At 47.0% G+C, this 23144-nt stretch overlaps 2 protein-coding genes across 2 annotated transcripts in view; one reads left to right on the forward strand and one right to left on the reverse strand.

Annotated features, from left to right (window-relative positions):
• The window catches only part of LOC310769055 (uncharacterized protein), a 272930-nt gene that overhangs the window by 78720 nt on the left and 171066 nt on the right, over positions 1 to 23144 (reverse strand). The window lies entirely within an intron of this gene.
• On the forward strand, positions 1434 to 20310 carry ETFB (electron transfer flavoprotein subunit beta). Its single transcript, XM_083628298.1, has 7 exons — positions 1434 to 1571; positions 6096 to 6254; positions 13990 to 14148; positions 15803 to 15865; positions 17377 to 17535; positions 17835 to 18022; positions 20099 to 20310. The coding sequence occupies exons 1-6, from the start codon at positions 1509 to 1511 to the stop codon at positions 18003 to 18005; spliced, it is 774 nt and encodes a 257-aa protein (XP_083484424.1). The 5' UTR covers positions 1434 to 1508; the 3' UTR covers positions 18006 to 18022; positions 20099 to 20310.

Below are 23144 nucleotides of genomic sequence, written 5' to 3' on the forward strand. Positions count from 1 at the left end.
AGAAATAGTACCTTGGGTTAAGAACTTTGCTTCAGGATGAGAACAGAAATCGTGTGGCAGCGGCGCAGCAGCAGGAGGAGGCCCCATTAGATAAAGTGGTGCTTCAGGTTAAGAACAGTTTCAGGTTAAGAACGGACCTCCGGAACGAATTAAGTTCTTAACCCGAGGTATCACTGTAATACAATTATTCTTTTGTAATGGGAAACAGCCATAGCAAATGTTTTGTATGCAGAAGGCGCCAGGTTCAGACCCCTGGCCTTTCCAGGTAGGTATGCCTGAGACCCTGGTTTGTAATACTGTCTGATGGGCCAATGGTTTGACTCAGTCCAAGGCCGATTCCTATGTTCCTACAAGATACCTGTTGTGGTGTCTTGCGGAAATCTTCTGAAATGCTCTTTGCTCTCTTCTTACCTTAGTACTTTAAATGAAGTGTGTTAAGTTTGGAGAGCAAGGGCCAACTGCAATTTGCAGATTCAAGTATCATAGCAACCTATGGAGAGTGTTGAAATGCAAACCAAGGCCATGGATGCAGGATCAGGCTAATGGCCCATCTAGCCTTGAGCAGTGGAGGCCTGGGAAAAAAGAAAATATTTTTTGGGGGGCGACCACTAGAAAAACAGGGGTCAGTTCCTCCCCCGTTTTCCAGGTTTTGTAGGAGGTCGGACAGGAAGCCCTGGCTGGCAGCGACCATGCCAGTTTCGCAATTGCAAGGTGTTGAGTTTTTTTTCCTGTTGTTGTTCCGTTGTTCCCCTTTAGTGGAGACACGTGCCTCCCCATTTCAGACGTTACATTGCCGACTCGAAGGTAGGATGACACGGAGTTCGGTCGGGCGCAGTTAAATCCAAACCGACACCACAGACGGCGCGCTGTTCCCGCGAGCAGGCCAGCCCTGCACGCAACAATTCGCACAGTACAGCCGGATCCGTAACTGGGTGAACAACAAAAGACACGCGTCACGACCTTTCACCCAGTTTCCTCCAGCACGCGCGTGCAGCCTCCCTCCCTCCGCAAGCCTCTGCCTCTTCAACAGTAACTTAGACGCCGCTCTGATTGGCCTCCTTTCGTTTCGGAGGCGGAGTGTGGTGGGATGCGCGTCACGTAAATGCCGCTGGTTGATTGGCCTGGACAGATGGCATAATCTCCGGAACCCTCGCGCTCCACCCCCCCATTCCAATGCTGTGATTGGTGAAAACGGCACATCAGTCATCCAATTTGAAAAAGCAGTCGCTTTGCCTTCGTTCCCTCCCCTCTCGCCGCCCTCCCATTATGCCCTCCTTCCGAGTTCCTCGATTGGCTTGCGGAAACCCGAAAGCAACTCCCGATTGGGCACCACGCACCTGACTCTCTCGTGGAGCTTTGAAGAAACACTCACGTGATTCCCTCCTCCCCTTCCACATGCGCACGGATTGGACCGCCTGGTTCTCTTCCCGATTGGCTGGGAGAACCCGGTGGGCGCGGTGAGGAGGAAGCTAGGCCGCTGCTGATAGGGCGACTGAGAGCGGGGCAAGATGGCGGCGGCCGGGCTGAGGGCGATGGTGGGAGTGAAGAGGGTCATTGATTACGCTGTGAAGGTGCGCGCGGCGAGGCAGGGGAGGGCGGCGCGCGGGGAGGGAGTCCCTCGGACGCCTGGGTCCCAAGAGGGGGAGCGCTTCTCCTCTGGAGGTCCCCCTTAGCCCAGACCCGCATGTTAACACGACGCTGAGCGTGTGGCGCTCACACGTTCACGTTGTCACGTGTGTCTGAACCCCTGTGCTCACGGGCAGTCTGCCTCAGAATATTAGATGTTGGAGGGGGCAGCTTTTTTTTCCTTCTCAAAACGGTTTCCCGGAGGCATTTGCCTGGTGCTGCCGGCTTCTTTTCTGTCCTTGGCTGATTGTTACTAACTTTTTCAGTTACTTGTTTCTGAAGCAGTTTCAGCCGAGAAAAGCTTACAGCGATCCGTATGACTAGAAGGCCTTCCTGCTCATGTTTAGCATCTGAAATGCATGACACAGGAAGAAAAAAAGGGGATTGAGAGGGAGAAAGGAAAGGAAAGGAAAGCCAGGCAGTGGGTTTTACTCATTTATTATTTTATTGCGTTTGTATTCTGCCTTCCCTCCAAAGAATTAAAGGTGGCATGTATCGTTCTCCCCTTCCCCACCTCCACATTTTATTTTCACAACGGCCCTGTGAGGTAGGTCAGGCTGAGAGACAATGCCTGGCCCAAGGTCACCTCATGCTGACAAATGCCTTGGTGGAGGAGAAAGCAGCCAGTGGCTGTAAGCTGTGTTAGCAAAACGAAATCTCCTTTTTCAGAGACGGTATAGTTATGCTTAAGTTTTTCACCATAGAGTACTGTAAAAGAAAAGAAAAAAACTTTTTTTGCAATAGAGTATTGTATTAAAAGGAAGAGATTTGAGGGAGGGAGGAGAGTTGACATCATGGAGGTGTACTGGGAGAGAGCAGAGTTGTTGAAGGAAGCCTTTCTTGCCATCATGTTGCATTAAACCCTGCCTGGTTTTATTCTGTACTTGTATCCCTCAATCACTTCGTTAATATTTGTTTCTGATTCAAGAATCTCAGCTGGACCTTGGACGTGAGAGCAGTTTTTGAAACTCCCATTTTTCTAGACACATTTTGCAAAAGGGAATTTTATTAAGCGAGAACAGTTTTTGAGCCTTGGGCGCAATACTGACCCTAAAATTTGAGATTAAAACTGCAGAGTGGAAGGAAAAGAGGACCTTTTTCTGCCTCCCCACTTCCAGCTACTCTCTGAAGACTGGAAAAGAGACCCTCTTAAGAATATTAGGAGAGGTTGGCAGGGGAAGGACTAGACGGTGTGAAAAATGAACATAATATTTTCACTGCAATTCATTCATTTTCAGCTTTGTATTCTTGTTATTTAAAAAGTGTGCCTAGACATTCCGTTGTTGCGCTCATAACCTGGGTTTAAGGTGTCATTTAGATCCTAGCTTTCCTATTTCAGTTTCTAACACTGCCTGAGAGATCAGGGCTAAATTTCCATACTCAGTGGGTGTGTCTTTGGGCAACTTCTGTCTCTCATTCTCAGGTAAATGGGAATAACAGTGACCTGTTTGTTGTCAGGTATCATATCCTGTGTTTCTTCCACGGAGCTCGATAGCTTGTATTCTCATGGAATTACTGGCTTGAGGCTAGCCAGGAAGCTTCATGTCTTAGTCAGGATTTGAAACTGGGTTACCCAGATACTTCACCTTGGAATCAAGACTTTGAGGGCTTCTTCAGACCTTCTGATTTTCGTATATGAAGGTGCTTCCATGTAGGGAAGCTGTGTGCAGGTTAACATATGTGTGAGGCACTCGTATGTGGCTCTCCTACTGAATGCATGCATACTGGGAAACTGCCCTCCAGCATGGATAAGTTGTGAATGCATATGTAATAATAATAATAATAAATAATAATTTTATTATTTATACCCCACCTGGGTTTCCCCAGGTGATATTTGCACCTGAGAATCTAAATGCAGCAGTCTCGTGTCTTCTGTTCAGTGATAGTTTTGGTATCAGAAGGTCTTAACATCTGAAGAATCCATGGTGCTGGTCAGCCTAATGCAGGTTTCTTCAAACCTTGGCCCTCCAGATGTTTTAAGACTACAATTCCCATCATCCCTGACCACTGGTCCTGCTAGCTAGGGATCATGGGGGTTGTAGGCCAAAAAAACATCTGGAGGGCCAAGGTTGAGGAAGCGTGGCTAATGTGTGGAGAAAGGCTGCAGAACAATGCCAGAAGGTTCTGACTGCTGGAAGGTTTGAATGGGTGCCTTGCAGCTGCTTGTGAGCACAACCCCTAAGCAGCCAGTGTGGTTGCTGATTGTGCAAAGACCTGTGTGCAAACAGCCGCCTTCTTTTTCAGATTTTAAGTCTGTGTTTACTGGATCTCTGTGCAGGAGCAGACTGTTTGATCTTGAACCTTCCTTATGCAAACAGACGCTTCTTCCAAAACACTTAAACCCATAAACATTGAGGAGGCATACAATGCGTATTCCTGTTTCCTAGGTTTTATTGCTCCATTTCTTTCTCTCAAAGAGTTGAGAGAACTTATTTAAGAGTGCCTTGGACTTCAGCTGTGTGTTTCCTGTAATTCCTTGTGTGCTTTCATATTCTCCTGTGGATACAATTCTCCTTGGGAGTAAGTCCCTTTGAATTCAGTAGAACCTATTTCTGGGTCATCATGGTTAAGGTTGCAGTATTTGTGTACGAATGTGTTGCTAGAATTTCTTCTCTCAACCAAAGATTATTTATGCATTCAACTGGTTCACATGTTATGCTAAGCCAAACCATGGTTTAACGCAAATGCACAAGCGTGAGAGTTCCCAGAGAGGAGATTGTGGCTGCTTTGAGCAAGCCCTGGTTTGGCTAAACATGCCATCTGAATGCAGGCTTGTGGCTTATCTGGAGGAGAAAATAATGAGCTCTGGTTTGAATAACGTGCTAAAACACGTTAGCTTGCAACAGGATCAGAGAGGAAGAGCAAAGTGGCTGCAGTCTGCTCCCCAGCAGGCTGCACATTCATGCATTTGCACTAAGCCATATTTTATCTTAAACAATACAATGCAGACCAGCTCATTGCCTTCATAAACTTTAGGGATGAGAGGATGAGGAAAGAGTAGAACCAAGATTAACCAGCCCAAGGCATAGAGGAGGGGTGAGTGGCTCCTAAGTGAATAGTTTTGTTCTCTCTCTTTTTGGTCTTCTACCCCCCCCATCCCCATCTTCCTTTACCTGGACTGTTCCCAGAAAAGTTGAAGTGTAGAGATTAGCATTTTGTGAAACTGACAGTCTGTGGATGTGCTTCAACTTCTGCAATCTTGGCAGCCCTTTTTGGAGCAAACCCCAATTGCTGAAATCGCAGCTGAGCGCATCCATGTACCGATGGGTCATGTCAGAGCTTTCTCTGTGTAATTTCATTCCCATGCATGACCAGAGATAATCAAGTGGAGAAAAATCATAATTGAAAATGACCACATGAATCGGAGAGCAGAGAATGGCTGGAGGGAATGGGATGAGGTTGATTGCAGCCACCGCCACCCCCCAGCCATTTGTGTCATCTTTGTTTTCATTTGTTTTGTCAAAATCTTTTAATTGTTCCTCGCTTCGGGAATCCAAGATGATTGAAAGGCAGGCTAAAAATAAACAAGCAAACAGCCCCCACAGAAGGCTGTGCATAAGGAATAAATTGCAGCCTTATGTTTGTGCAAAATTGGTGGGTGGCAAAGATATAGATATAGTCTTGGCTGAGAGGTTTGATTTCAGGTGTTGCTTTTTGACTTCCCACTAGCAGGAGAAGGGCTCGGCCAGGTCATACCAGTGGCCCATCTAGTCCAGGTAGAGCAGAGCCTTATAAAGGGAGCGGGTGGTGCTGTGGTCTAAACTGCTGAGCCTCTTGGGGTTGCCAATCGGAAGGTTTGCAGTTCGAATCTGTGCGATGGGGTGAGTTTCCATTGCTCTGTCCCAGCTCCTGCCAACCTAGCAGTTCGAAAGTATACCAGTGCAAGTAGATTACTATGTACCACTATGGCAGGAAGGTAAACAGTGTTTCGGTGTGCTCTGGCACTCGTCATAGTGTTCTGTTGCGCCAGAAGCGGTTTAGTCATGCTGGCCACATGACCCGGAAAGCTGTCTGTGGACAAACACCGGCTCCCTCGGCCTGATAGCAAGATGAGTGCTGCAATCCCATAGTTGCCTTTGACTGGACTTAACCGGTCTTTTACCTTAGCCTTATCCTTCTTGCGTTTGTCTAATCCTCTCTGAAAGCCATTATGGATCTGGTTGGCCACTGTAAGATGTTGAACTAGCTAGATGGACTTTTGGCCTAATCTAGATGGGCTCATCTTGGGTTCTTATCTCAATAAAAAGAGAGCAAGCTCTTACGGCAAGCATGCATTAATGCAACTCTAAACTATTTGAAAACTTTGCTAATGTTTACTACCCTATCTGGGGCTGATGATGCCCTGTCTGATGCATTCAGCTTCTGGATCCTCACGCCCCAAAGAGGAGTAGGAAAGGTCCCCAAGAGCTTCCTCCCCTAGTTCCAGATCTTCCTTAGCTGCGTCCATGACAACTTTGCTCCTCTTGCAGGTGCGGGTGAAGCCGGACAAAACAGGCGTAGTGACAGATGGAGTCAAGCACTCCATGAACCCCTTCTGCGAGATCGCCGTGGAGGAAGCCGTTCGCCTCAAGGAAAAGAAGCTCGTCTCGGAGGTGGTAGCTGTGAGTTGTGGTCCACAGCAGTGCCAGGTGAGGAGGCATTCCCCAAAAGGAGGAGGCAAGGCAAATAGAGGGCAAGGGAAGGAAATCATTGTGTAACCAGAACCCACAGCTGAGTATCCAGTACTGGCTGTGGGCTTTGACAGCAGTGGATGGTGTCCATTGAAACTGTTGAGCAGAAGGCAGGGAAACCAACAATAGGTGGAGTCAGTGGCAAGCAGAGCCACCTGACTGGTGGGGGCAGGTGGGAGCTGAACGAGGACAGATAAGAGATTGGTGGGACCCTGCCCTAATTGCAATTCTCCACTGGCCTCTATATAAGACCTCACCCCATCAGTTGTATCTCAAACCTGAGTTCCATTCCTGGATGGCTGAGTCGGTCACTTCTGCTTTATCCCAAACTGCTGCTGTTCTCCCCCACCCCAGACTTTCTCCTCATTTTTACTCTCACCCCCTTCTCTCCTCAGCCTTTAACTCATGTCAAAATTTTGTTTATGTGACATTTGGTATCTGGTGTAGAATTCAGTTCCTGGAAATACTTTAAGAAAGTCTAATGACTAGCTGTTATATTTGTCAAGCTGTGCATTGGTTGCTTACGCACTGTAAGCAATTAAACCTTTGCAATATAATAGAATATACATTACTTTCAAAAATGGCAGGTTAGCTCAAAAGTGAAAAGAAGAACTTGGGTGGCGGTGGAAGGAGATTCAAACTATTGCCTCTGTAGTCTGCTAAATTCCTGCAGATGATGTTTTATCTAAGTTTAGCTGCTATAACAACAAAGTGGGCAACTCTTGAAATTGCTTTCCTTTACTGTGTCATTTAACAAATCCATTAACTTGTTCGGCAATGACCAGCCTGTTGTTTTTTCAAGGAAAGAAAAAAGACCCAGTAATTTTGTCCCTTGGAGCGTTTTAGAGGAAGTAGAGGAAGTAAAACAGGCTCCTAGGTAGTTTCTCAGTCACCTTGGCAAAGTCTTGCTTTGTAAAATGCATTAACTGTACTTCCTTAACTGAAGACCTTATAGTTTGCACTTGAGGGGGTGGTGATCATATTAGAAGACCTCAGGTCCAATAAGTAACTAGACCTGTAATTCAGTTCAGCTACATATAGAAGCATACATGGGCTGAAAATGTGAGCATATCAAGGAGACTTAAATTCCTGGTTACATATGGCCCTTCCTTTGCTGCTGCCAATTCTGGCTAAGTGCTGTGCAGGTGTTCAAATTATCTAGTTCCTGCCTAGAGGTGCACCTAATGTCAGCCTGTTGCAGGGGGCAGCCAGTGCCTTCATACCCTGCATGTGAACACCTGCCTGGCTGTAGCTCCAAACAGAATGCTGGACTCGATGGGCTGTTGGTCTGAGCCAACAGGGCAGTACTTGTATTCTTAAGAGTGGTCTCTGACAAACAGGTGGCAGTTGCACAATCATATCTCAGCTTAAGAATCTAGGATTCGTATGGGGGACATGAATGGAGTGGTGTCTACAAATATGGACAAGGCACTGAGACAGGTAGTCACCAAGGATGGTAGACTACCAAAAACTTTTTTTGATATGACTGACAATATGGATTTAGTTGACATCTGGAGAATGAAGAACCCTTTGGGAAGAGAGGGAACTTTCTTCTCTGAGGCCAAAATGACATGGACAAGAATTGACCAAATTTGGGTAACTAGAGGGTTGGCTCCGAAGATTAGAAAAGTGGAAATTTGTCCTAAAACCTACTCCTACCATAATGCTGTGAAGATGGAAATGAAACTAACACGAACTGGTTCCTTTAGATGGAGGATGAATGACACTTTGTTTAGGAACGAAGAAGTGACTAAGAAGGCCCAAAAAACCTTGAGAGATTACTTTGAGATAAATGTGAACACCACTATTGAAAAAATAGTAATTTGGGACGCAAGTAAAGCGGTTATGAGAGGATTTCTGATACAACAGAATGCAATTAAGAGAGCTCAAAATGAGAAAAAAGATAAGATTTTGGAGAAAATAAAGGAAGGAGAGAAGAAACTGAGAGTGAAACCAAAGTCGCAGGAGATCCTGAAAGAGATAAAGTTATATCAAGTACAATATATGAAAATGATGAACCAGGAAATAGAATGGAAAATTAAACAGATGAGACAGAAGACATTTGAATCGGCAAATAAATGTGGGAAACTGCTGGCTTGGCAAATGAAAAAAAGACAAAAACTTAATACTATTACAAATTTGGAAGTGGAAGGAAAGAATATACAGAACCCAGTGGAGATCAGAAAGTGCTTCCAGAGGTACTTTAAACAATTATATACACAGGAGACGCAGAAAGAAATGGACATTGACCGATTTTTGAAAACAAATGGACTACAAAAAATCTCTCAAGAAAATAAGCTAATGTTGAACCACAAAATAACGGAGCAGGAGGTAGAAGGGGCCATTCAGAACATGCAATTGGGCAAATCTCCAGGACCAGATGGTTTGACTTCAAGATACTATAGATCCCTGAAAGAGTGGTTAGTACAGCCACTAGAAGAAGTTTGTAATGAAATATTGGAAGGGAAAAGGGCACCAGAGTCGTGGAAGGAAGCTTATATTATATTAATAAATATTATTTTTTAAAAAAAAGAATCTGGGATTCGTGCAAGCTTCAGGGACCTGCCTGCAGCCACTTTGTTCTCCCCTTCATGCGAGTTCCTTGTCTGGACATAACAGCAAGCTATGATTAGCCGTGGCTTCTTGGCTCATTCGCAGAACAGGAAGAGCAAAGCAGAAGCAAAGGGGTTGCATGCGGGTACATGAAGCTTGTGCGCTTCTCGGCTTATTAAGCCGTGGTTTGATTATGCAAATGCAGCCTTGGGGAGAGAGAGAGAGAGAGAGAGGGTTCTTAAGTGCAGTCATCTCTTGAAATGCCTCTACTTCACCTTTAAAATACATCTTTTCCAGATGTGTCCTTTTGGGTGGGGGATGGACGTAACCAGAAGGCATTCTAAGTACTGAGGTTGAGTAGAAACAGTGAGAACTTTAAAGCCTTGCAGATTTATGATGGTATACTCTCTCTCCTCCACTGTACTTGTCTGACCACATGATGCATCTGATTAAAATAGACTGTAGTCCAGGAAGGCCTATGCTGTAATGAATTTGTTTGCCCTTTGTATCGCACGGTGCTCTTTAAGACTAAAGCAAGAGTGGAAGAGCTTTTACAGACCAGGGGCCACATTCCCTGGTGGCCACCCTTCAGGGGCCTCATGCCTGTGGTGGATAGGCAGAGGAGGGGACTCGTACTTTTGTACATTAGGCTACAGATTACCATAGCTGCTCCTACTGGGTTGAGTAAAACTGGAGATGTAAAATAAGAAAAGCCTGGCATAGAGGATGCTTTGCAGGGAGCCCCATTGAAGTCCTCCAACACCCTGGCTTTGGACCCCTGGCTAAAATGAGGTTGCTGGTTTCTCATGAGCCTGGTTCTGAATGAAAGCGGGCAGGTTGTCGTCATTGCAGGAGGGCAATGTAGCAAGAGAAGGGCTAGCTCAGCTGTGGTTTAGAGTTTTCATCCTCTGCAGTTCCTTCAGTAGGAAGCTTGCTCGGTGAGTTTTGCCCATGGTACTTTTCTTTTCCTTTTTAATTTTAAAAGTATAAAGATTCAACATACATATGCAAATACAGAAAGAAAGGGGGGGGGACAAGAAAAAACCCCTAAAAGAACTAACACTACAAATACCCGTGGTACATTTCTGCTGTAATTTGGGATCGGGAAGGAATCTTTCCTGCCACCAATGTTGGCAAGTGATTTTTAAAAACCTGCCTTCCTCTTATTTGTGGGGTGGCTTAAGATGCAGTAGGCATCCTGTACGTTCTAAAGCAACAAAGGTTGCCAGCAGACCAAGGAACTGGTGGCATCAGCATACTTGTTGGGGCACAGCTCCTCTCCTACCTTCCCTAAGTCTGCTTGACTTGTGCGGCCTGAGGGAGGACAGAAGTGAAGAAGGCCCGTAGCTCAACGGTAGAGCATCTGCTTTGCATGTAGAAGGTCTCAGATTCAATCCCCAGCGTCTCATGTCTGAATCCCTGAAGGAGAAAATACTACACAGACCAATGATCTGATTCAGTATTGGGCAGATTCATATGTTCCTAATAGCAGGCCAGGGAGTTTGTGCCATTAGCTCTTGAAAGGACCATTAACCAGCCTGAGTAAACTATATTTTTGCAACGTATATTTAGTATTTCATTCCTTGGAAGAAAGGCAATATTTAAATGACTCAGAGTAGGCGCGCTGGAATTGATGAACCTAAGTTCATCACTGCTGTTAATTTCAGTGGGTCTGCTTTAGTAAGTTGAATACAACCCTATTCTTCTAAGAACACCCCCCGAAATCCCTGCTTACAGCCTACGATCAAATTAAGGGTCATTAGCTGAGTCATAGAGCCCATGATTTGCAGGCAGAAGGTATTGGATGCAATCTCTGGCATCTCTGAGTAGGACTGGAAAAGACTATTGTTGGAGGGTTGTATCCCAACTAAGTTGTGCTCAGAGCAGACCTATGAAGTTGATAGACCTGTTAGTCATGTTCATTAACTTCACTGAGTGTACTGCGAGTGTGGCGAACGTTGAATGCAGCACTGACTCCTTGCCAGTCAGTGTAGATCAGGGGTTCCCAATGTTTTTGGGCCCCTAAGAGGCACATTATCTATGAAATTGCTGCAGGCAGCGCAGTGCACCCATTTCACAGAGGAAAAGTGGACAGTGCTCAGACACACACCCGTTAAAAAAAAGGAGGTAAAACACCTGCATGCACCCTAAATCACAGACAGAAAAAATAACAGGCAAATCTCTCTGCCCAACCAGAGAGAGAGAGAGAACTTTCCCCTCTCAATTTAAATAATAAATATAAAAATTGAGGGGTGCAAGGGGCCATGGTGAGTGCAAAGATGGCCCCAGTGTGACTCAACATGGGATAGTTTAGAATGTTCTTATGCAAGTGGTCTGCTTTTGAGGAATCTGTTTGCTGCGGGAGCAGCTTTCTCTCATAAATACCCTCTGTTTGTACAGCTTTGGTCTGTGTTGCATGGACGGGTGGAACAGAGTGGACTCCTCGGGGAAGGTCCTGTGTGACGCTGGGGGACAGCTTTCTTGCTCCTCGTCTGGTGACTAGAACTGCTTGCCCCAAATTCTTTTCTCTATCCTCCATTTGAAATTGGTGCTCAGGCGCACCTAATTGCTTGTCCCAAATTCCTTTCTCCAATTTTCTGTTGGGAAATTGGTGCTCAGGCTCCTTTCTGTCTATGTGCCAACTTGCTGAGTGGCCTGTGATCAAAATAATTAATTCTAAATCGTGAGCTTTTTACAGCTCAGGGGGCTGAGTGCAAAGAGATGAGGGATGGGGGCTGGACTAACTGGTGTTAGTTAGGCTGGTGGCCACCAGGTGGTACCAGCGGCACACAAGAGAGAGCTCTGTAGATATGCTGAGAGCAGCATGTTGAAGATGCTGGAGCCAAAACCCTTTCTTCTCCAAATACTGGGTACCAACCTTTGACAGACTTAACACACCTGAAGCAATGGAGAAGCCTGCCTTTCGCAGCCTATTGAGGTGTGTGGAGTGTAGTTGTCTGGGCTAGAGCATTGCCTGTATGAACATTAAGGGTGGTTTTCTCGTCCAGTGAGCAGCAGAGAGAGAATTAGGAGTTTGACAAATGAAAATGAGGTTCCCGTAACTTTACTAGTTGTGTAGACGAGGGGGTTTCAGCAGGGCACACTGTTAAAGGTGTAGGACCACCATCATCTAAGCACCTCACTGGGTTGTTAAGAAAAGGGGCTCTATTTAGAGAGCATCATAAGAGTTAAAAGGGACCACATGGTTGATCTAGTCCAACCCCCTGCAATCCAGAATCTTTTTGCCCAACCTGGGGTGTGAACCCACAACCCTGATTAAGAGTCTCATGCCCTACTGCCTGAGCTATCAAGGCCTGTGAGTCTAGAGCAGACACAGGCAGACTTCAAGCTTTCCAAATGTACCTTTCTTCCTTTCCTTTCCCTTTTCCTTTTTTAACCATCATTTGGAGCTGGGGGCCAAACAGTGACTTGCGAGTAAGACTAGATCCAAATGATGACTTAAGCAGCAGCAGAAGCAATTGACTCCTGCACCCAGAATAACTTGCATATATGCAAGTAAAAAAATTGCATCTGAGTTAATTTGTATCTAAGCAGGAATTCTGACAATTCTATATTGTGATGGGGGCAGCTTTTTTGTTGCTATAATTGGGAACCTTTTCCAGCTGACAGAAAATCATCCAGCAACCTACAAACCAATCCCAATGTACCTTCCCTTTGCCCCCATCTAAGGGGAGCCCAAATGCAGGATGGGAACCGCCAACAGAATTTTCAGCGGGCACACTTAGTCATAACACAAGAGATGAGAATCTGCATCACCTGCTGGAATTCCCTCTGTTAGAGAGAGGAGGAGGAGGAGGAGGAGGAGGAGGAGGAGGAGGCAGCAGGGCTCCCTTAAAGGTGCTGACATTGCAGCCCTGTGCACATTTACTCACACGTAAATCCCACTGTCTTCAAGAGGGGATGGCTACCAGGTAAGCACATAGGATTGCCACCTGCACAGCCCTCCCGCAGCCAAAACCCAGCGTTCTGTTCTGCCCTCGGACAGCTCCCAAGAAAGGCCATGGGAGGGAGGCGCTAGGAGGCAGACGCTCCCCACTTTGCTCTTGAGATCCCACACGGCGTGTGTCTGCGCGCAGCTCCAGCCGGTGAAAGTAACCGGTTTGGACATGCCTCTCTTGCCTCCCCCTGCCTCTCCCCAGACCTGGCTCTGCTCTCTTTTCTCTCAGCTGCGGCTTCCTGACAGCCCCATCGTCGCCAGCTATTTTCTGCACTGCTGCCCCCGCTTCCCAGTGACCTTCACTTGCTGCGCTGCTCTCACAATCCCCCCATTTTTATTTTTTTAAAAAGCAGCCCTTGCCTTCCCCCTGCAGCAGCAGCAGCAGCAGCCAAGCTGACGTTCCTCAGTCTCTGAGATTGGGAACAAATGCAGGGCTTTTCTTTCTCTCCCAAGGCCATCTTCTCTCTGCCCTCCTGCTTCTGATTTCTGCCTGCGGTTGTGTAAAGGGCTGGCTGGCGCAGTGATGGCTTTACTATTGCAAACTCAGCAGCTGCATCTGTTGGGGGGGGGGAGTAGTGCCTTGGCTCTGTTCCCAGTGGGGCAGGCATCCCCCTTCCCTATAGAGGCTATTATCATTGTCATTAACAAAGCTGGAAGAGAGAACTCTGATTTCTTCATGCCAGGACTGTGTATCTTGAAAGCACAGCATCCAATTTTCTTTATATTACCGGTCCCGCTCAGGGCAGCATAAATCTTCCAAGACCTCCACCCAAGACTGGTTTCTTTCTCAACATGACTGCGTTGATTCTCAACCCGTGGTCTTCTTAAGCACCGCAATCTTTCCTTTGTGAGAAGTGGTGTTGGGCGACTTATGGGGCTTCCCAGTGTTGTTGGGCTCCCAAAGTCCTATCAGCCCTAGACAGCATGACCAATTATTGGGGGTGATGGGAGTTGTAGTCCCACGGTGCCTGGCAGGCCCTGGGGTAAGGTGTGTTTAATTGTTAAACAAGCAAATAGGCCTGAGAGGAGAGTAGGCATCACAAATGTATTGTTTTTGCTCTTCTTCTACGCCTTCCCGAGGGACCTTTCGAGGACAAGAATTAATACCTTAAAATTCTGAGGAAAGCAGATGTGTGTGTCAAGGCTTCCTTCTTTATTGTTCCTTTTGCCTCCTCCCTCCAGGAGACGATCCGCACGGCCCTCGCGATGGGGGCCGATCGAGGGCTGCATGTGGAGGTCCCTGCCAAGGAGTACGAGAGCCTCAGCCCCTTCCAGGTTTCGAAGATCCTGGCTGCGCTTGCCAAAAAAGAAGGAGTCAACCTTCTGCTGCTGGGGAAGCAGGTAATAGAGATGCAAGTGTGTGTGTGTGTGTGTGTGTGTGTGTGTGTGTGTGTGTGTGAAAGAAGGGATGAGCTCTTGCACAGGTAAATGGTGCAGCATGGAAATGAATGTGCACCCACCATGTTGCTCTCCTTACGAACCTCCGGGGATCAAGTTTCTAGTCATCAAGCTTCCGGAGAAGGGCCGGTGCACCCAGCAAGCTGGCTTCTGTTAAAGCCTGATCTCATCCCTTGCCTTCTCATGCCAGGAGTCAGTCCAAAAGACAGCTTTCTGCATGGGTGCGCCACCATGGCCGAGGCACCATTTCCATAAGAACATGGGAATCTGCCTTATACTGAGTCAGGTTACTGCTTCCCCCAGAGAAATCTTGCCTGCCTTGCTTGCCAGTGGCTTTCTCTCTCAACCCTACCTGGATATGCCGAGGATTTGAACCCGGGACCTCCAGCGTGCAAGGCAGATGGTCTGCTGCTGAGGTACGGCCCTTCTTCAGAACGGGGACGTTAATATGGCCTCTTATTACGTAGTGGCCATAAGAGAAAAAGGAACTGGCAGGCAAAGGGGCAGAGTTAAGAGAGGCTGAACCTAACAGACCCGAGGGGTGAAAGGAGCAAACGTCTGGGTTGCCAGTTGCAGGTTTCCAACAGTATATCTGGACTGAAGCTGATCCAGGGAGATTTATGAAGTGATCTCCGAGATGACTGAAAAGCAGATCTGAGACTTGGGACTTGGGAAAAGGAAGCGGTGAAGAGCAGGGAGATGCTGCTTCCGCAGCATCACCTTTTAAAGCACAGATGGGGAATCTCTGCCTCCCTAGGCCAGAGTCAAATCAGGCAAAGCAGCAGTTGTGGATCTTACCTTTGTACAGCTGGCTGCATTCCAGACATGCAAGAGCCTGAACTTCCTACACACACACACACACACACACACACACACATATATATATATATATATATATATATATATATACACACAAAAAAAAAAAAAAACCCACAACAACCAACAACAACAACACACGCTTCCATCTAGGCAAGCCAGAGACAATGCTTCAAGAAGGCATTTCAGCCAGGCAAAAGCACATGACTTGAGCCTGCTGGGCATCGCAAGTGGGAGATGTGGCCTGGGAAGAGGGAGTCTCGCTGGAGAGTCCCAAGGGCCAGGTCCCGAGGCCTGGATAACCACATTTGGCCTGAAGTTCCCATCCCCTGTGCTGATAACTCTGCTTCTGCACCCGAAGGATGCAAGGTCTCATTTTGCAGAGGCTGTTACTTGTCAGAAGGATGGTCATTCTCATTTCACGTGGCTGGTAATTTATCTGGCTCGAGGGGAACATTTTGTCACTCAGGTGCTCAGGTGACCACAGGTACCCTCATTCCTGTTGGGTGACCTGCCCTGACTTGAGCCTCCCAAAGAGAGTGCAACCAGTACATCCCAAGTTACAACTTTTCACCACTTACGATGGCTGGAGACCCTGGCATTTTTGGGCCGGATGCAATTGCTGCAGAGTCCTGGGAGAGGTGCCCACAGGGATGCTTTTGGGCTGCTCTGTCCCCTGAAGGGGAAAGGTTCTTTGCCCTGAAAAACAGCTGCGCTTCCTTGTCCTTTGTGTAACACCTCCTCTCTCCAATCCTTTTTCACCCCTTGCTTGTTTTTCCAGGCCATTGACGATGACTGCAACCAGACAGGGCAGATGACCGCAGCGTTTCTTGACTGGCCTCAGGTACTATTCGGTGGGGAGGGGGCGTGTTATGTGGAATAGATGGAAGTGAGCAGCAGGGCTGGCAGGCAGAGAGCAGGTGGCCTATTAAGGAAGATGCATTTGTTTTCCATACTCGAGGAGGCACAGCTTGAAGAAGGGAGCCCATCCAATAGGCTACAGTGATGGTATGAAGGACTGGGGTTTGCCGGCAGTGGTTGGGGCAAAGCCAAGAGTGGGTGGGCACCCCTTCTTTGCTTCCTGTTTGCCATTTTCCTTTCCCCTGTTTTTCCTTTTCCTTTCCTTTCTGGCCTGAGGGCAGCTGTGTGACCATCCTGCTTTGAGAACCAGCGTGACGTAGCAGTGAGAGTGTCTTGACTAGGATGTGGGAGACCAGGGTTCAAACCCTCACTGAGTCAGGAATCCCACGGGGTGACCTTGGGCCAGCCCTGGCCTCTCAGCCTAACCTACCTCACAGGGTTGTTGTGTTGAGGAGGAAGAGAACCATGTATGCCACCTTGAGCTCCATGGAGGAAAAGGTGTGATACAAGTGCAATAATAAATACAAATAAAATAAAAGGAAGGAGTCGTTCGGCATACAGGCAGCTCCCTCCCCCCTCTACGCAGGGGTTACGTTCCGAGGTACCGCACTCCTTGGTGAAATCACGTATAATTGAAAAAGCCTGCAAACACCCTGTTCTGCTCCCCATGAGCCCCCGTTCCACTCTTTTTTTCAGTGACATATTTATGTCGTTTCTGGGTCACCTCCAGGTTCGGCGCGATGTGCATATACACGGTCGCGCACATATTGACTGTGTGTAAACGGGCTGCCGATATATAGGTTTATAAATACCAGGCCAGTCACCAGTCACCTATTTTTGTTTGTTTTGATTCAACACCCCACTCTAAGCTAGTGACCTAATTAACGCGCCAGTGAAACGCTGGACTAGCTAGGAGGGGAATGACTGACTGAACTCTTCTGAACACAAAGTTACCAAGTTGCCCCCAGAGAGCCACGCACATCCCAGGCTCCTTCATGATGCGGTTCCAAGAATATATTAAGCATGCAGTCTTCAAACGATTTAATGGCTCTCTGCCTAGGCCCTCGGGTTGTGCATCCCTTCCTCTTCTGCCGTGGATGCCAGTGGCTCATAATAGAGATGAACGCCGTGCCCTGGGCTTGAGCTTGTGACGGCATCAACCAGTCATGGCAGCCTCGGCTTATTCTGAGGTATGCCTGAGGGCTTGTCTGGGCTCAGTCGCCTAAGGAGGCAGGTTGTTGCGATTCTCCATTGTGGTTTAATGTGCCACCCTGGGCATGTGGGTGATTGGCAGGGTAAGAAGTCTGAACCCGCTAAATGATTTCAATATTCGCTTAGCTTCTGTCATTTTTTAAAAAGCTGGTGAGTGCTTCAAGCATCTTCAGTTGGTATAGCAACTGGCAAAACTCTTCTGAGGATGTGTACTTGTAGAATTTCGTGTAATGTGTTACTTGCCCTGCCTTTAATCCAGCAGCCCTTCTCTCCCCATTGCAGGGAACATTTGCTTCACAAGTGACTCTGGACGGGGACTGGCTGAAGGTTGAGCGGGAAGTTGACGGGGGTCTGGAGACGGTGCGTCTCAAGTTGCCAGCCGTGGTGACCGCTGACCTGCGGCTAAACGAGCCGCGCTATGCCACCCTGCCTAACATCATGGTATGGGCCTGACAATTTTTCATGGGTATTCCATGCTTGGCACAGCAAACCCTTAAGCAGAGCCTTGTTCTGGAGATAAATGACACACACACCCTCCCCATTTTGTATCCATTTGGGTCCGGAGGACATGAGGACGAGAAGCAAAGGGCCCCAGTGACAAAATAGTAATTGAGCCCTTGACTTCCCCAATTGATTTTCACATTCAGCATTTCAGCAGCAGCTGATGACAAAATGGGCAGGGGAGCAAACAAGGGTGAGTTGTTTAAGTGCGCCTTGTTTTTATTCCCACCCCAACCCAGAAAGCCAAAAAGAAGAAGATTGAGGTAGTGAAGCCGTCCGACCTTGGTGTAGAACTTACCCCACGGGTGACCATTGTCAGCGTGGAGGACCCTCCCCAACGTAAGGCAGGAGTCAAGGTGGAGACGGTAGAAGATCTGGTTGCTAAGCTCAAAGAGAGTGGGCGGATCTGAATCTTCAAGTGGTTCTGGTAAGGAGAATACGCATGTTAACTACAGTTGTTGTTGTTGTTGATGGGGTTCAGCTCTCAGCAGCTCCTGCCCAGCATATGCAATAGTAAAGGATGGAACTGAAACTAAACCTGAAATCTGTTGCAGAAAAGAGTAGCCTTTTCAAAAGGAGTGGCTCAGATGTCAGAAGATCAGGAAGAATTCATCTGGTGATGTTGAAAAAGATTGTCTCCTGTCTTCATCCCCAAAGACAAGCAAGAAAGCTATTTTCTAGCATTTCCCTTCATCCCAGGTGCATTTTCTCCTGGATGGGGACCTGTAAAGCTAATTACATGGAAGCGTGGGCTCATTTTGGAGTGTCTTAAGGCCTTCTATCTAAACCGAGTGAGGCTTGCTTTTTTCAGTAAGAAGTGTTCAGTTAGTGCAGAAGATAATCTTTTTGACTTTGAGAATTCCAAGCAAGAAGAGGCAATTTGTTCAGCAGCGAGACCCACACACTTGTTGGTCCCTCCTTGGATTCTTTTAATCACTGAGCCTCATCTCACTTAAAAGTGAAAATAGAGAATGTGAGAACTGCCTTGCTGGAGACTGACATCTGTCAAGTCTAGCATTGAGTCCTGCAGCATCGAGGCAGTTTGCCCCTTGGAAGTGCTTGAGCAGAGAGTGAAGGCAATAGCTGCCACCTGTTTTCCGTTACCTGCATCTAGTGTTCAGAGTTAAACTGCCTCTGAACATGAAGGTTCCACCTCACCCCTTGTTATTCATACCTGTTGATTCCCCTCATTTCTTCTTAAAAGCCATCTGTGCAAGCGGCCATCATGTCTTGTGGTTCCATAGGGTAAGTCACTGAGTAAGTCATATTTGTTGCACTGGCGAAGGAGTTCACGGCAGCGGAACACTTTTTGCAAGTGGTAGCGTGAGCAGGTTGCTGGTGACTCGGTTGTGCAATAGATTGCTCAGTCTGTTACACACTGAATTTCTGCTAGCACATTTGTTGCATTGTATCCCGCTGTTGCACAGTGCTGAAATCCACCCATCCGCTGGCCCAAGAGCTGTTGCACTAGCAGACGGAGAATGTTGTGCACAGCCCATTGAAATCGATGGACTTAGGTTAGGTATGCCCATTAATTTCAGTGGGTCTGCTTTGAGTACAACTAACATTGATTGCAACCTGTGGTTTTAAGTGATCTCCTGGCGGGGAAACATTTATAGTCTCTCTCGAACTTACCTCCCACAATTGGCAGTACCCAACTGCTGGTATTTGTATGAGAGGGAACAAAATGCCCACTCTCTCTGTCTCTAGCCATTCATAATTGCATAGGTGCATGTGTCATTTACCCCTTTTAGGTGTGTGCGTTTTCCTCACAGGAAAATGCTCCAAGCCATTGTGTAGCCCAGCACTATTCGTGTGCCCTTGGAAGTCCCTCACTGTATTTAGTGGAAGTTAACTCCCACACTCCATAGGGTCTTCCCGCTGGGTAACAAGAACTTTGCAGACTATTCCAAGTGTGATTGCACCATAGATTGATATGTGCCTTTATAGTTGCTGTTCTTCACCAGAGAGATAGGTATGTGTGTATATAAAATGGGTGTTTGTATTTGTATGTGTGTGTATGTGTACACACACACACACACACACACACACGAAGCTAAATCTATGGGTTCTTCCCACTGCACAAATCAATTCTGCAAGAACACATGAAAGCAGAAATTCATTTGATTTGATCTGTGGTCAAATATACCTTAACGAGTGTTCTGGAGGGTGCAGTATTAGTGCATGCAAATAGTATGCTTGAAAAGAAAAAAAATTAGAAGGTCATGACGTGAGGTGGTTAGAATTAGCACAGTGCAGCTGAACCAAGAGAGCAGCATAGCTTTTGCTGAACCTGAATTGGAACAGAATTCATATTTTTTTTATAGTCTGACTCCCTGAAATGCAGCCCTGCGTACTTTTTAACAGAGCGCCTGTAATCACTTGATGCTTTGACAGAGATTAAAAATAAAGCCGCAAGTGCTCGGGAATCATTTGAAATGCAACTCTGGCTTCTGCTTTTAGGATAAGAAGGCATAATTGACCCGTCCTTTCTCCCTTTCAGCTTTGCCTGGAGCTGGAGCTGCTGCTGCTGCCGAGGTGGGTGTGGCCCTCGGGGAAGGGGGCGCATCTTCCCACCTCACTGGGTCCCTCCGACTTCCTAACCATGCTGCCTTCCAGCTCAGCTGGCCACTGATGAAAGCTGAATGAGACTTTGATTCTATTTTCTGTATTAATGATTGGTCAGATTGCAATAAATGTCCTGTGATTTTCGGAGGTGCTCTGAGCAAGCGTCACGTCACTGCTGTGGTTATTTTTTTTTGGAGTGGGGTGGAGGGATCGCGTTCCCAATTGCTTACTTTGCTGTAAGTGGTCTGCCCTGGGCACGAAGTGGTATAGTTGTGCTTCCAGTGGCATGCGCTTTGCCAAAGTGGTGTCTGAATAGTTCTCCTGCACATCGTAGCTGGAGGCTAACTTTGCCCTGTTAAATTGCCATAGGATTCACAGGCATTTATATGGCTGGGCCCCAGCATCTGGTTACTTTTGGCCCTTAGCTGGGGGAGCTCACAGAGAATCCCTCTCCACTTGCATTCATAGAATCGTCAAGTTAGAAGGGACCACACAGGCCATCTAGTCCAACCCCCTGCAATGCAGGGATCTTTCGCCCAACGTGGGGATCAAACCCACAGCTCTGGGATTAAGAGTCTCCTGCTCTGCCGACTGAGCTGTCCTAGTCTATCCATGAGGATACCTCTGGAATCAGAGGACGCTCTGTTAACTGCCTCCGTTGTTTGCCTCCAGCAATTCTGGCATCTGAAGAAGGAAGTTACAGCCTCTGCAAAGTTTTATGTTCTTCTGAAACGAGTCTCGAAGGTGCAACTTGACTCGGCTGTTAAATAATGATAACCTGAGACTGACATAGCTGTCCTAGTGCATTTGGTGTCTGGAAGCCGCTTCCACTTCTGCTGCTCTGACGAAGGCCTGGTTCACGCTACCAGCCAAAGGGGTGCAAAAACACTTCCAGGAGCCTACTTTTTCAGATTGGAGGGAGGGAAGTGCATGGTTTTCCCATGAGGCGAGGCATGAATTCCCTGCACGAATGAAACAAGCATGTTGGAAAAGTCTAGGCTAGAACTGTTCCCACTGATAGCCTTATCCTTCATGAATATGTCTAATTATTTTGTTAAGCCATCTAAGTTGGTAGCCATTATTGCCTCCCGTGGGAGTGAGCACCGTAGTTTAACTACATAATTATTTTATTTCATAAAATTGATATGCAGCTTGATTCTAGGAAAAACCTCAAAACTATGTTCTGCGTAGCTATGTGGGTTGGCTTCCTCTCGAGTGGCCTTTTTTCCCTTGTTCTGCAAGCACCGCCAGGTCCCAGAATCCTGCCAGTCATTCCCCTTCTCACAGAGGATTTTTGGCAAGTCTTAAGAGGCAGCAAAACTCCATCTTTCATGCTTGTTAATCTGCCTTGCACTGGAAGGAACACACTAGGGTGTGTCTTAGGAGAATTGCTCCTTGATGGTGAATGACGGTCCTTTATTCTAATGAGCCTGTAGCCAGTCCTCCCTATGCTTGCCTCCCTTTCCGACAACGGGTAGTGGGTTGGGGACAGAGTCTAAAGCAGGCAAACAGGCAACTGCCAGTAGTTGCCAGGGGCTGAGGCGGGTTGGGAGAAGCAGCGACAGAGGCTGCACCAAGACCAATGCTACTAGTTGTAGGGGATCAAAGAGCCTCAATTTTTATAGTATTTAACATAAGCTGCCATGGGATTCGTCTTGGATCAAAAGACGAGTTCAATTACAAAGAGAGATTTTGGTTCACCCGATAACCCCACGAAGCAGGTCACTGCCAGGACTACATAAACTCTTCTATTTATCATTATTATTTAATCTCATATAAATAATGCAAATTTGTAAGAGTTGATAATTTGGCATGCTTCCAGTTTTGCATAGTTTGAATTTGCTAGGCATGGGGTAGAGGGGGGGCAGGCAGGGAGGCCTGTGCTCTACTGGAAAGTTCACCCAGTTGCCCGTTCTATGGTTTCAGCAGGCATTGCCTATGGGTTTTCCGGGACATATTCAGAGTCATATGGACTAGAAACTCTTCTTTCCCTAAAATGTTAGAGCAGATTCTATTGTTCGTTTTCATGTTGCCTTCTAAGCCACTGCCTCAAGGTGATTTACACACAAGAGGATCGAAAACAGTGAAAGACACCAAAAAGATAAATATATTTAAGACAAGACTAAAACTCTTAGCAAGTAGACACTTGTTGTAAAGTCCCATTTATACAGCTGGGAAAGCCTGTCCAAACAAAAATATTTAACTTTTTCCGGCAAGTACAAATAGGGAGTGCCTGTCATCAGCTGGAATGCTATTCCACAGAACGGGCAGCCATCCAAAAAACACTGCTCCAAGATATTGGGGCCACAGTACCACATTTTCACTTTTTCTGTGCTCCCACAGAATCGTCGTACAGTGGTACCTCGGGTTACATACGCTTCAGGTTACAGACTCCACTAACCCAGAAATAGTACCTCGGGTTAAGAACTTTGCTTCAGGATGAGAACAGAAATTGTGCTCCGGTGGCGTGGCAGCAGCAGGAGGCCCCATTAGCTAAAGTGGTGCTTCAGGTTAAGAACAGTTTCAGGTTAAGAACTGACCTCCGGAACAAATTAAGTACCGTACTTAGCCCGAGGTACCACTGTATACCGTGCCTCCACTTTTTCTTTTCCATCAGCTATGCTCCTTTTCTTCTCCCTCTCTCCCTCTCTCCACCCCCCACCCAACCCAGCACCATTTTTCTCTTCCCAGTGCCTGATGAACAGCTCAGCTATTTTAGGATGTCTATCTTGAAGAACCAGTTTCTGCTTTTTAGGAACAAGAGCACCAAACAGAAGAACAGCCATTTGTGTGTTTGTGTGTGCGTGTGTGTGCTTTTGGGGGTAGGAGCAGGTTATGTCCCTCCCTAGTTTTAGTAACACTGTCTTAGCAGCTGCTCTGAGAAATTTTGCAAGAAAATTTGGGCGTGGACAGTTTGATGCAAGAACTTTTCCTTTCAGACTTGCCAGTGAACATCAATTCCTACATGAACTCCAGACCCA

Source organism: Podarcis filfolensis (assembly GCF_964270895.1).
Source record: "Podarcis filfolensis genome assembly, chromosome: 8".
In the NCBI taxonomy this organism is placed as follows: domain Eukaryota; kingdom Metazoa; phylum Chordata; class Lepidosauria; order Squamata; family Lacertidae; genus Podarcis; species Podarcis filfolensis.

Excerpts from the sequence above, each read along its gene's own strand:
- ETFB (XM_083628298.1), top strand. The coding sequence starts at position 1,509 with ATGGCGGCGGCCGGGCTGAGGGCGATGGTGGGAGTGAAGAGGGTCATT. Across the intron at positions 1,572-6,095 it reads TCATTGATTACGCTGTGAAG|GTGCGGGTGAAGCCGGACAA; the intron begins GTGCGCGCGGCG and ends CTCCTCTTGCAG. Across the intron at positions 15,866-17,376 it reads CGTTTCTTGACTGGCCTCAG|GGAACATTTGCTTCACAAGT; the intron begins GTACTATTCGGT and ends TCCCCATTGCAG.